Below are 13,699 nucleotides of genomic sequence, written 5' to 3'. Positions count from 1 at the left end.
TTAAATGATATGTATACATCACAAGTATTGTGTTAAATACTTTAACACACTTCATATATGTAAGTATTTATACCTAAAGCAGTACAGTGACAGTTTGCCCCAGCCTCCCCTTTAAATCACGAGTTCATGACAGTGATGGAAGCCACCGGTCGGTATATATGCGAAGGCAGTTTAGTTTAATCATCAGAAACTCACTGCATTCAGTACTATACTTGCGAACTTGTAAGATAACCTAACAATCAGTATGTCGAAAATTATTGTATTACTCGTAGTGGTGTCTCTGGCCGCTTGCATGGCTGGACCTGGTAAATATGTTTTTTTTTCTCATCTCATCATCATATCAGCCGTAGGACGTCCACTGTTGGATATAGGCCTCTCCCATAGACTTCCAGTTGCTTCGGTTGCAAGCGGCCTGTATCCACCGTGAATCCGCGGCTTTAACCAGGTCATCCGTCCAACTCGTTAGTAGACGTCCTACGCTGCGCTTGCCGATCCGCAGTCCTGGATCCAGAACTTTTCGGCCCCAACGGCAATCTGTTCTCCATGCTTTTGGTCTGCCCATTGCCAATTCAACGAGCTAATTCGCATGGATTTGTCTCATCTAACTATGGATAATAATAGATAAAAAAAACCGTGATTGACCCATGAGCAGTTGAGAAAAGAGTCTCTTTTTTAATAATTTTGCGATTATTTCTTCGGTAGTTTGGAAGACACGTGATTTTGACAAAATCAGACATTAATGACATCGTAATAAGAATCACGGAACGCGTCATCGTGAACGTACGGTAGAGACCTATACGTGATTTAGTTTCCCCAGCTGTAGGGGTGATAAAGCAAAGTGACGAACTGCAGCCGGTGATAGGTGAAGAAGCTCTACCTATAGCTAGATGGCTCACTGGTTTAGTACAGATGTTTTATCTCACGAAAGCGGGTGAGCCATACTTGTGTGTGAACACATGCACATTGTCTGTGTGCGTAAGCTCGGGACGGGAGCGCTCAGTGGCGGCCGAGCGTAATCGCCGGTCAGATCAGGCGTGCAATTAGGTTCGCTTCAAAGTTTTTAATATACGAATATACTAAGGAAAAGTCTAGTTATGACTCCATATAAAAAAGTATATAAATGCGTATCATTCAAACTAAGGTACGAGTGCCGAGTGCATATTGACAGAAGATGGGGGATTTGAATCCCGTCCCAAAAAAGCTTTTGAATTAAAAATTATTTAAGATTTCGTTGGGCAATTTCTAACTGCTAATCCATACTAATATTATAATGCGAAAGTGTGTGTGTATTTTTTTGTATATTTGTCCGTCTTGCACGTCGAAACGGAGCGACAGATCGCCGTGATTTTTGGCATGGAGATATAGTTTATGGGCCAGAGAGCGACATAGGCTACTTTTTATCCCGGAAAAATGCACAGTTTCCTCGGGCGAAAGCTAGTAAAAAGATAAAATAGTTAATATTATTTTTGTTTGTTTTTTAAAGTTTTCTAGAAAGAGTAGGTAAGTACTCGTAGTTATTTATAAAATATTAAAATCATAATTTATTATTTCCAGTCGCTAACTCCGAGGGTGCGAGTGATTTTAGCATCGCCTCTGCAATGACCAAGTAAGGATTTAAATATAGCATGAAAGTAGAATCCAAAATCATATTGGTATCTTGCTCACATTTGTCTCAAACGAGCGAGAGGGCGATGTTTCTATTCTCTACTTCCGTACCGTCTACTATACAGTATTATAGTATTTATAGTTCCTAGTCTTTACGAGTATTTGAGACTTCCCTTGCGAGGACTACCTATTAGATTACGGGGCTGTTTCACCATCCAATGATTAGTGTTAACTGACGGTTAAATGTGATGCCTTCTCCGTCTATTTGAACAAAACAAATAGAGACGGCATCACATTTAACCGTCAGTTAACACTAATCAATGGATGGTGAAACAGCCCCTTAGCATTTTATAAATTGGAATTCCGGTATTTTACTAAACCCTCGTGGGAATCGGGAAGAATACTAGAGCAAAACTTCTTGTCTCTCTTCTAATCACGTAGAGATTATAATTCAGGATTTCAAATATCTACATCCGATGGATCATCAAGATAAAAAGTAGCTTACAAGTTAGGTGTTCTTGTAATCCAGATATACAAAAGGTAGCAAATTCCGGCGGTCTTCCCGAAAGCGTTGGTATTATGAAAAAAGTGAGTCCTTGTGACTTATATAGAGAATAGAGATTTTTGTTTCGGATATCATTTTGAATAACGTCCTCATCTGTGTTCTTGACTTCACTTTCTGTAATAAATTTATTAAAATTTATTAGTCATGCACTTTTTAAAATTAAATTATTTTTTCAGTATGGCAGACATGGTCGCTAAGCCCATTGTAAGTACCTACCTGTAACTTTCATTATGATCTCTAGACTATATGATTGGTTATTTGGAGTCTTTTTGTATTTTTTATTTCAACTTCAAATTTGTTACAATTTTTTTTGTTTTTTTTTTGTTTTTGTTCTAGACTATATATTTAGTATTTATGTATCTTTGTTAGGCACAGGATTCCTCGCAGAATAAGGAAGCTTGAGTAGTAGTTGCCAAGCACACTCAGTGTATATTATAGAGAACATCACACACGCATTTTTAAACTGCTTTTGCATGCACGTTCCTTCGCTTTTGCAACTTAGAATAGAACTATAAACTAAAACTTCAGTTTGTATTTGTCTGTCGAATACGTCAGCTGATACGGTTATCGATAGGACTATTTAAGTACAAGACATTTCTCGACAATCGAGAGTCTAAATGAAACAAAAATCTTCACAAATTCCAATTTAAAAGTCAGTTTCGGACGAAAATAATAATAAACCGAAACTAGTTGCGCTAGCGGCTAGCCACTTGGTAGAGAGAAGTTCTCGGTTATTAAAAAAATATGCTGAGTTTTATTTTTTATTTTATTTAAGAAACAAACAGTCATTTACAGAAATTGGCTTAATGTCTATTGCTTATATCAGAATATCGTCATACAATAATGATAATAACATATCTTCATATTTATTATAATGATTGAATGTAATTTCAACTTTTAACTGGACTACTGCTTAAAGGACTAGCCGGCCCTTGTATGCAGTGAATAGAAAGCAGTGAATTATCGGGAGAGGCCTTGCTCAGCCCTGAGACAGAATAGGCTAATAATAATGTCAAACTTTTTATTTCAGAAGCTCACCGAACAGTTTATGAAGAACATGATATCTCCTAAGGGTGCTACTAGTGCTACTAGTCAAGCAAAATCTGAGTCCCAAAACTAAATCCAGACTTCGAAAGCACACATTTCCCAACGCTAACGACGATGTACCAACCAATGATAGCCCAAATGATTTACTATACGTCCCACTGCTGGGCACAGGCTACTCTCAAAATAAGAGGGCTTGGGCCGTAAACTACCAATAAATCTATCACCAGGCTATTTTCTCAACGCCTAAAAACCTCTAGATGTTAACTGGTTTAATAATTTATGAAGCTGAAATGGCACTGTTATTTGGATCTGTTAATGTTAAGTAAACATGAAATAAAATTACTCGCGTGATTACTTTATGTCTTTTATTTGTTTCAAATGTGAAAACACAAATTACAAGCTAGAACTAAGTAATTAGACATATTAACAAAGTAGGAAATAACTTGAAGTGTGATTTTAAATATATAAGCAGCAGAAAATGAAAAGATTTCTGCAAAAAGTAGCAGAAAATTACATAACTATAATTGACTTGGTCAACTTAATGAAAAAATCGGCCAAGAGCGTGTCGGACACGCCCTAAATAGCCATTACGAAATAATTAACTAATATTTTTCTGAGGGTTTCGTATTTTGTACGGAATATTCCAAGCTTAGGTATATTTTACCTCAGGCTGCTATTTACTCTTAAAGTACTAATAATTCTCAAGCAAACTTAGCCGTTATAGTTTTCCTTGTAAGTTTAATAAACTTACTACCATCCTGATTTTTTTTTATTTTTTCCTCCCACCGGTTTAGGTTTTAGAGGGGGGGGACGCTCGATTTTAATGAAAATTTGCACTTTAAAGTTGAATATTTTGCAAGCAAATCACTGAATAGAAAAATCGTTTTAGCAACCCTCAAATATTTTTAAAAGACCTAACCAACGATACCCCACATCACATCATCATGATGTTGGATGAGAAAAAAAACACCCCCACTTACCGTCTATAGGAGGTACTCTAAAAAAATTTTTTTTGTAATTTTTGTATTGTACTATTTTGTTTACATATATATTCGTGCAAAATTACAGCCATCATTGATAGTCCCTGAGCAAAGCCGCGAACGGACAGACAGACATGGCAAAACTATAAGGCTTTGCCATTTTGGCTACGGAACCCTAAAAATTAGCTGTTTTGTTAAAATGTCGTCACACAATAATGTTAACGGCATGCTAAGAAACGAAATTCTATATTTTTTACCTCCAACGCATAAAGAGGGTGTTAAAAGTTTTACGCCAATGTCTGTCTGTCTTTGGCATCGCAGCTCTCAAACGGACGGACCGATTCCAATGCATTTTTTTTACGTGAAAACGAGTTTTTTGTGGAGGTGCTTAGCTTCTTCTTTCTTTAGAGTTACACGTTGTTGGTGGAGCTGATGAATGGCTCTCCACTTCTCTCTACCCAAAGCTGCCTCCTTAACCTCCTTATACGACATGACGGCTACGTTCTCTTTTAATTGTTCTTAGCTATGTTTTTTTTAAATCGGTTCAACCGTTTTTGAGATATTTAACTTCTAAATGACAATGTCGGGGGTTTTAAGCTTATCTAAGTTGGTTTGGTTATAAATACATAAACATTTATTAAAAAAAATATCATGGGACATTTGATACCAATTGATCTAGTCCCAAACTAAGCAAAGCTTGTACTATGGATACTAGGAAACGGATAAACTTACTTATATAGATAAAAACATACTTAAATACATATTAAACACCCAAGACCCGAGAACTAACATTCGTATTATTCATACAAATATCTGCCCCGGCTGGGAATCGCACCCGGGACCTCAAGCTTCGTAGTCGGGTTCTCTAAGCACTTGGCCATTCGGTCGTAAGTAAACCCACAGTCTTTTATGTAAACTCAAATTCAACCTACGAATTGAAAACCACATTAAAGAGTTCACATTCTACCACATGGATATTAACAGTAAGTATTAAAAATTTATATTATGCCAGTTAGATCAAACAGTACGTCATGTCACGGCAATTTGTTTATTTGTGCAAATGGCGATTTTTTTAAACAATATTGAATTTTCATATACAAACTTAGCTATTAATTACATTAGGTAGGTACTCGTACCTACGAGTATCTATACAAAATTGGTATATCTTTTTTTACTAGTAATTTCTGGTATTGTCGTCGTCGAATATCTGATCGAAGTTCTGGTAGCTTATAACTAACACACTATGTAAATCAATATTATTAGGCCATAAAACCTGAAGAGAAGACTGCCAGACAGAAATTTTACAGTGAGTAAGTTTTTTAGGAGGTGAATTAAATAGGATTATTATTATCTTTTCTTTAAAATTGATATACTATCCTATTTACTTTACCTGTTCTCTCTTTCTCTCATAAAATAATTCTCTCACTTCAGAAACGATTATTTGTATGAGTTATATATTCAGCACATAATCATATTATTATAATAAGCACGCGAATCAAAGAATATTTAAAATATGATCATCCTCAGTCGTATATGTAATTGGTGATTTAAATAAATCATTAAACAGGTTCATAGTGTCTAATTCATCGCCGACCGACCATCGACACATCTTTTATTACCGAGATCATTCTTCCTCCTCATGATATTCGGTCTGTGCAGTAGACAAGCGTGTGATTTTTGAGACTCTGACGCAGTTTACGTATTGTACCATTTTGTTTCGCTCGTGGTTTGACCGCTCAATCATTAACATTAATTTTAATATTTTCATTATATTCATTGTTGTGATAGTCACTTTGGGAGTTTTCGTTACGCCTTGCTGTGCCATGGTGGATGGGCAAAAGACAATCATATTTATTCTTGTTATTTGGCACACACTATTTCAGGAAATTGATTGTTAGAAAAAACTTACACGTTATTTTACTGATAATTTTTTATCGTATTTTCGTACCTAGTAACACCAGGTGTTTAATTTTTTTTATTTAAGTCAATATTTATGTTAAAATATTGTTTCAGTAACTTTTATTTTAAAACGAAAACTTCAAAAAATGTCTTCCAATTTGAACGAAGATGTAATTACATACTAAACTGTTTTTTTATGATGTGGGACTTCCTCGGCAGTAGTTAAATATTTAAAACAAAAAAATCCAAATCAGACCAATGTCGTAGAATATTCACAAAAAAAAATTAAGAAAAATCAAACCCTCTTTTTTTTAAATCAGATGATGGCCTACAACTTCTGAAGATAATTTCCGTTAGAAAGAGTAGAGATGGAATAAATATTTTTATTTGCGTTGTTTACCGCTAGAATTAGAAGTGATAAAAGACTAAATAAAATAACCAACTAAACTACTGCTGGCTTTCAATACTAATATTATAAATACGAAAGTTAATTGAAATTTGGTACTCAAATAAATATAATTTGAAACCCAGTAAGGATATAGATCAATTTTCATCCGGAACATTGTATATTTCCTACGGTATCGCCAGGAATGAAGTCTTTGCAGATGAAGTCGCGAGCAACAGCTAATATTTCATAAGAAAAGAACTGACTTTGTCGAACTCGCCCAGAGAGTATTCAAGAAGAGCTAGCAAAAATAAGTTAACAAGTATTTCTGTAAAAAACAAAAGTTATTTTTTATCTTGATGGGCGTATCATTGACTTTTTTTTTTGGTTGAGGTGCCTAAGGGCTAAAGACACAATGTCTGCTTTTGTATTCTTGTTTTTAAATTTTATGAGGTACTTTATAGGGGATGGGGGCGTTCAGTCGGGATAAATTCATTATGAAAGAGTGTAAAGGGAGGAACCAAACGTTATCGATGTCTCAACGGCTAAAACCGGCCAAGAGCGTGTCGGACACGCACAATATATGGTTCCGTAGCCATTACGAAAAATCAAGTAATATTTTTCTACGGACAAACGGACATGGCGAAACTATAAGGATTCCGTTTTTACCATTTTGGCTACGGAACCTTAAAAAACCCGACTGCACGTGCCCAACTCCCTGGTGCTTACTACGGAGAGGAGAGCATTGAGGGGTCTACAGAGTCTTACTTCAGCCATTTACTGGAAAGCCGGGAGAGGTGTATGCAATCTCCCGTTAGGCTCTCCGGGGTGCTTGGGTCAGTCTGTTTGTTGATCCCCATTGGTTTCCTCCTTGCCTGGCCCTAGCCCTTTGCTCTAGCCTGACTTTTGGATATTTCCTTGTTCTGTGAGGTTTTGTTGATAAATTTCATAATTCTATGTTAACGGGAAATAACTTACAGGTTTGGATAAGCACGTGTTTATAAACGAGAAAAAATACTTACAAATTGTATATTTTGGTCGCGTAAATTTATAAATTGTACCTTTTTTACAATATCGAAAAACGTTGTAGAAAGTTGCAGTGGCCTTTAATATTTCATATTGATTTCAATTTAGTACCTCAAGCATTTCTGTGATAACTTAACCTAACCAACAATAAGTTGGAAAACCCCCGACTTTGTCACTTCAAAGTTCAATATCTCAAAAACGGCTGAACCCGATTTTGATAAATCATATCTAAGAACCATCGCTAGAAAACCTGATTTCAAATAAAAAACCGCATTCAATTCGGTCCACCCGTTTAAGAGCTACGGTGCCACAGACAGACAGACCCACAGACACACATAGCGGCTTTTTGCGTCGGGGGTTAAAAAAGGGTCTTGACATAAAAACAGATTGACAACTAAGTTATCTATATAGATATCATTACCTATAGGTTTCACATAATTAACTATGGTAATCATTTTGATGTAAAGATCCTAAAAAAACAATGACGATATTTTTGTTATACCAAAATAAATTTTGTAGAATAAATTACACGAAACAACTTTTTACTCATAATTACACAACACTGATTTCTATGATAGAGTTAGAATCGCTGCTAGTATTCAAAATTACACAAAAACAAAAAAGTGATTGATTGGCAGGTGTAGACATTGCTTAATGTCAACAAAATCATCAACTTTTAAAACAAAACAAACGTTTTGTTGTCAACTTCGCGAGTTACTTGAATAGCAGAATTGTCTGTGGACCAAGATCGCAACATATAAGCGGAGATGCGAACACCAAATGGACATTGCAACTCGACCATCTGACAGTTACGCAACTCTAATAAATATATAAACAGCGTCTGTTTGTTTATTAGATCAGTTAACGAAATGTCAAAATTCGCCTTCGTATTAGTGATTGTGGCACTGGCTGTCTGCGCTCAAGGTAAGTCCCGGATCTTAAATTAAAGTGTTAGGACGGTTCTGATTATGACAATTTGATGCCCATTTATTTCGATTTTTTAAAGATAAAATTTATTATGTCCAAACCATATTATACCAAGATCGCTAAGTTTGCCGCATGCACACACAACGAATGGTCCAAAATTGCTACCCATTGGGTTCCGTGGGATGGCCATCGAAACAGAAGCAGACCGAAGAGGATGGCGGGACGACGTAGAGTTGCAGGAGTGGAGTGTGACAGGGACGAATGGCAGGAAAAAGGGGAGTTACGGGTTAATAAAAAAAATATACAGAGTGTTTTGAAATTAATTCGAATATTTCAACTGGTGGTGAGGATACGAGTAGTTCGACTGACCCCTGCATAGCTTTTGAGGATTTTTTATTGTACCTAGTTGACCACTGTTTGATTGATCGACGTTCAGAGCAGCGTCAAGAGCGTGACCACGTTTTGAAATAGAAACTCCTTTAAAAAATCAAGACTAAAATCGGCTCTTTAAACTTGTAATCAGTTCTATCGAATGGAATGTGTTATTTTGGGGGTTTTCGGGAGTGAAGATTCGGAATAGTTTCGTCTTATCTCTGGAAAAACCCGTGTTTTCGAGTATCAGCCCAAATTAATCTCGGTCACCCAGGTACCTTAATCGATAACAGGTTTTCAATATGTTATGGTTATCAGGGACCAGGAAATGCAAATGATGGTCGAACTACTCGACTACTTTGCATTAGGCGTCCTATCTCATCAGCAGCTAATGTAAACCATTAGTTATTTATGATGCAAGTGCAAGCGCTAAAGGCGTGCTATTTAATTTTATCTGCACTACCGTGCCCCCGCCAAGTCGAGCAAAACAATAACAAAGGCACGGCCGTACCATACTTTTCTCGAAGCCATTCAGTTTATTTTCAACATCTTATTAAAGTGAGCACAATATTTGAGTGAGACTTTTATAAACGCAAATTTTGGAGATCTCGAAATCAGCTCAAATGGTTTCAATGCAATTTCCTTTGGTAGTTTTCGGGTGAAGAAAATCAATCTAGTTTGTTCTTATTTCTAAGCAAACGCGTGTTACAAAGTTCTAGTCGGAACGCAGCTAACAAATAGTATTTACTTGACTATTATGTTATTAGAATGCATAATTAAATTCGACCTCGAATAAACGAGGATTAAGAATATTCTTAAGTATTATTTAAAATGAGTTTTTGTGAGATTTAGTAGGCGGAAGTACATTTTTGTCGACAAAATGTTCAACAGAACACTAAAAATAACAATGGTAAACAATACAAGAAGTACCTAGGTACGTACTAAAATATTTCGCGGAAGTTGTCAATATGTGATAGAAACATCATATGAATATTGTGATTGTAATTCACACTTCAAACAACAATGATTGGTACTTATTTTCCGAAGATACTCGTAATTCGTAATAAGCCGTGGTGGCCTAGTGGTTTGACCTATCGCCTCTCAAGCAGAGGGTCGTGGGTTCAAACCCCGGCTCGCACCTCTGAGTTTTTCGAAATTCATGTGCGGAATTACATTTGAAATTTACCACGAGCTATGCGGTGAAGGAAACCTGCACAAACCTGCGAAGCAATTCAATGGTGCGTGTGAAGTTCCCAATCCGCACTGGGCCCGCGTGGGAACTACGGCCCAAGCCCTCTTGTTCTGAGAGGAGGCCTGTGCCCAGCAGTGGGACGTATATAGGCTGGGATGATGATGATGACTCGTAATTCTACGTAAAGAAAATTAGGTGTGACATCCGCTTTAAGACGCGTTTTTATTAGCGCATGTAAACCAAAATAGGCATAGATAGATATAATCTATCTGACTGACTGAAAGACAATGCACAGCGTAAACCACTGGAGCTAAAAATTCATTGCCATAGAGGCTCTCCTCTGTGTTTTTTTTTGTTTTTTTTTCACTTTTGTTTTTGTTTCCTGCCCTGAAAGATAAAGGAAATATGTCTATGCCTAAACGGATTTCACTGAATTAGAATGTTTGTCTTCGTTGTTTTTTTTATATTTTAATATATATCAACTGCTGATAGTCCCAAAGGAAGGCCAGCACCGTCCTTCAAATTCAAATCATTTATTCAGTAAATAGGCCGCAATGGGCACTTTTACACGTCATTTTTTAAACTACCAGCGCTTTCGGAAAGACCATCATTACCAAGAAGAATGCGCCGCAAGAAACTTGGCAGCAGCCTTGCGTGCAGCATTGTTCTAGTCCAATTAGAAATAATATCTTAAGGTACTCAAGTATAGTCGACGCCGAATCCAAAACATAAAAGATAAAAATTAAAATGCGTCTCAAATTTCTACAAAAAATATATTACTTACGGGTTAAAAATCTCGTAAAGATTACTTGTAACGCAAGTCAAAGGCCACCTGGTTGTCACAGTATGTTAAATTTTAGTTATGAATAATGTAAATCCTTTTTTATTTTCGTTTATACATATAACAGTGAATGTATTATTATGATTAGCATCGATGACCTTTCAACATAGCTAAGTATAAATTAAAAAAACTAAAATCGATAATTATGCACATTGTGGGTCGTTTGGGCGTAAAGTCAAAATCAAAATAATCTTTATTCAATAGACATAGAAACCTCCGTTTAAAGAAATCGGAAAGAAATTCAAAGTTTTTTTTTTCTAAACAATAGATAATACCTTTCTGTACGATTATTATAAGATAGGCATTATGTGTATTTGCCACTGTTTCACTATTAATTATTTTTATTTCAACTCTAAATTTGTTACTTTTACGGGTATCCCGTGAAACCATATCGAAAATAAAAACTGAGACATGGATGCACAGAACACCCAGAAAAAGAGACCAGCGCTGGGAATCGAACCCAGGTCCTCAGAAATCCGTGCTGCGTGCTATAACCCCTACACCACCGTTGGACAGGAATCTAGACACGAATTTTTCCTATACATACATATCTCAGGTTGCTTATTTCTACTACGCTACTTATGCAGCAGCACTAGCGACATCTATGTTCCGCTCTCATCGAGAGACGTCACACTCTTTCGGAACCAACCGCTCACCCAGACAAGAGATGTCGCTACTAATGTTGAATGATGTGCTTTTTTTTTAATAGTCGGACGTGGCAAGTGGCCAGTGCGAAAAGGTTGGAGGTTGGATATCAGTAAATTTAATTGATTATTATTCTCTTCTTTTTTGTAGTATTTTACTTTCCTCACAGACGAAATGAAAAGTAGAGCGTCTAACTCGGGTGAAATTACCCATTTCCCCTAGAACTATTGGCGCTCTCACTTCGTTCGAGCGCCAGAAATATCTCGGGTGAAATGGGTCACTTTCCACCCTTGGTTATCAATCTTCTGCTTATGTTGCAGGATGGCCAACCTATGAAGACGACGTAGCGGCTGCGGCTGCAGCTGGCAATTGGGACAAGGTGCATGAAATGTAAGATTTATGTGATACAGTTTTAGGGTGCAGAATTTTTACCAGTAATATTACTTTCTATGACCAGAGGCGGGTTTCTCAATCGGCCAATTAGCCCCGGCCTATGGCACCGTTCAGTCTTTATTAAATATAAATTTACTAAGTATAATATTCTGTTTGCAGATTGAACAGATCCTTTGGACATAGGTTTGCCTTTATGGTAAGTATTCACTTGTTCTTTAACATTATTAACATCACAAAAAATATTGTGCACACGGGTGCGCCAAAATCCACATAAAATTTCAACACCGATTATTGGAAGTCTGAAATGATTTTTCATAATTTTTTTTTATTAATTCAAAATGAAGGCAACAAATGGTCCAAAAGTTAGTAAACACAAACAAATTATATGCCTTTAAAAATTGCTTATCATAAATTTTCCGTCTGTAAGTCTGTTCCATTGCTGAGCATAGGCTCTCAGAATGGCTTAGGCTGTGGTTACCTCGCGGGCTCAGTGCGTAATGTTAATTTCGCATACACCATTTACGCATACGCAATGTTTTTCTACACCTAAAAGATAAATATCAAATGTAATTTCGAGCATAAACTGCGAAAATTTTGAATCTTTTTAGAGTATTTAGGGCTTTAGATGTATAGTAACTATACAATCATCATCATCATCATCATCCCAGCCTATATACGTCCCACTGCTGGGCACAGGCCTCCTCTCAGAACAAGAGGGCTTGGGCCATAGTTCCCACGCAGGCCCAGTGCGGATTGGGAACTTCACACGCACCATTGAATTGCTTCGCAGGTTTGTGCAGGTTTCCTCACGATGTTTTCCTTCACCGTCCTTCAACTATACAATACTATAGTCTAACCACTAGGCTACCACGTCAGGTTAAAAGAACTATATTTTTTCTATTTCCAGCCGCAAACTGGTGTCAGTGACGTCCGCAGCCTGAAACCCCAGGGTGGTGGCCACGTGTACGCCGAATCCGACGTGAACTTCAAGTCTTCTTCCAGCAACAACGGCCAATATGCCTCCCAGAGCGGCGGACACAAGGTCATCAACAACGACGGAGCCGTCTCGGAATACGACTACAAGCCTTAACTTAACCCACCAACAAACCCAACAAGCTGTTCCACAAGTTGGGCAATAAAGATCCTTTCTCTAAAACATCTTGTGGTTCCAAAAGCTTCCCGTTTTTAAAGTTCCGCTTTCTCAGCTTATTTCAATCAAGTCCATTGTCTCATAAACGTCATAATGACTTCATTTAGCAAACATGGGGCATACCGACGTATGTCTTTTTCTGCAATGAAGCTATATCATAGGTGACAATGGAACTGATATGATTCAACAACTACATAATTAAATTCTTGAGTTTTGGTAGAATCATATTTATTTGCTTTAACAAATTCTTAAATTCAGAGTGACCATCGAAAAATATGATTATATTTGCACTAGCTTGCATGTTTGTCATAGTACCTAATAGATGTTAGTTTTTTCCTAATTTATCCTCAAACTATGCACTTTTGAGAAACGTAGTATTAGCGTATAAATTAGTTTAGCAAATACAGAAGAAAATAATGTATCGCCATATAATTTTTAATTCCCACAATACAGATTTTACACCAACACTATGCGTTTTATTTATTATTGCGGCTTATCCACAGACTTTCTCATTTTATTAGTCAGTCGTCATCTTCATTAACATCATCATCAGCTTGAAAGTATCATGGCCTTTTATGTTCCTCCCCACGGGCAACTTTGATCCTAACCCTTCTGCAGTGTGGGGTAGCATGTTTAAAACGATCTTCTCAAATGATAATTTGTTTATTTGAA

At 36.7% G+C, this 13,699-nt stretch overlaps 1 protein-coding gene across 1 annotated transcript; it reads left to right on the top strand.

Moving 5' to 3' along the window:
• Positions 1 to 8,282: 8,282 nt before the first annotated feature.
• On the top strand, positions 8,283 to 13,492 carry LOC141437977 (uncharacterized). Its single transcript, XM_074101587.1, has 4 exons — positions 8,283 to 8,431; positions 11,805 to 11,874; positions 12,037 to 12,073; positions 12,785 to 13,492. The coding sequence occupies exons 1-4, from the start codon at positions 8,377 to 8,379 to the stop codon at positions 12,965 to 12,967; spliced, it is 345 nt and encodes a 114-aa protein (XP_073957688.1). The 5' UTR covers positions 8,283 to 8,376; the 3' UTR covers positions 12,968 to 13,492.
• Positions 13,493 to 13,699: the final 207 nt, after the last annotated feature.

The sequence above is a fragment of the Choristoneura fumiferana genome, chromosome 18, assembly GCF_025370935.1.
Source record: "Choristoneura fumiferana chromosome 18, NRCan_CFum_1, whole genome shotgun sequence".
NCBI classification, from domain to species: Eukaryota; Metazoa; Arthropoda; class Insecta; order Lepidoptera; family Tortricidae; genus Choristoneura; species Choristoneura fumiferana.
This window is presented reverse-complemented; position numbering and strand designations above follow the sequence as displayed.

Excerpts from the sequence above, each read along its gene's own strand:
- LOC141437977 (XM_074101587.1), top strand. The coding sequence starts at position 8,377 with ATGTCAAAATTCGCCTTCGTATTAGTGATTGTGGCACTGGCTGTCTGC. Across the intron at positions 8,432-11,804 it reads ACTGGCTGTCTGCGCTCAAG|GATGGCCAACCTATGAAGAC; the intron begins GTAAGTCCCGGA and ends CTTATGTTGCAG. Across the intron at positions 11,875-12,036 it reads TGGGACAAGGTGCATGAAAT|ATTGAACAGATCCTTTGGAC; the intron begins GTAAGATTTATG and ends TTCTGTTTGCAG.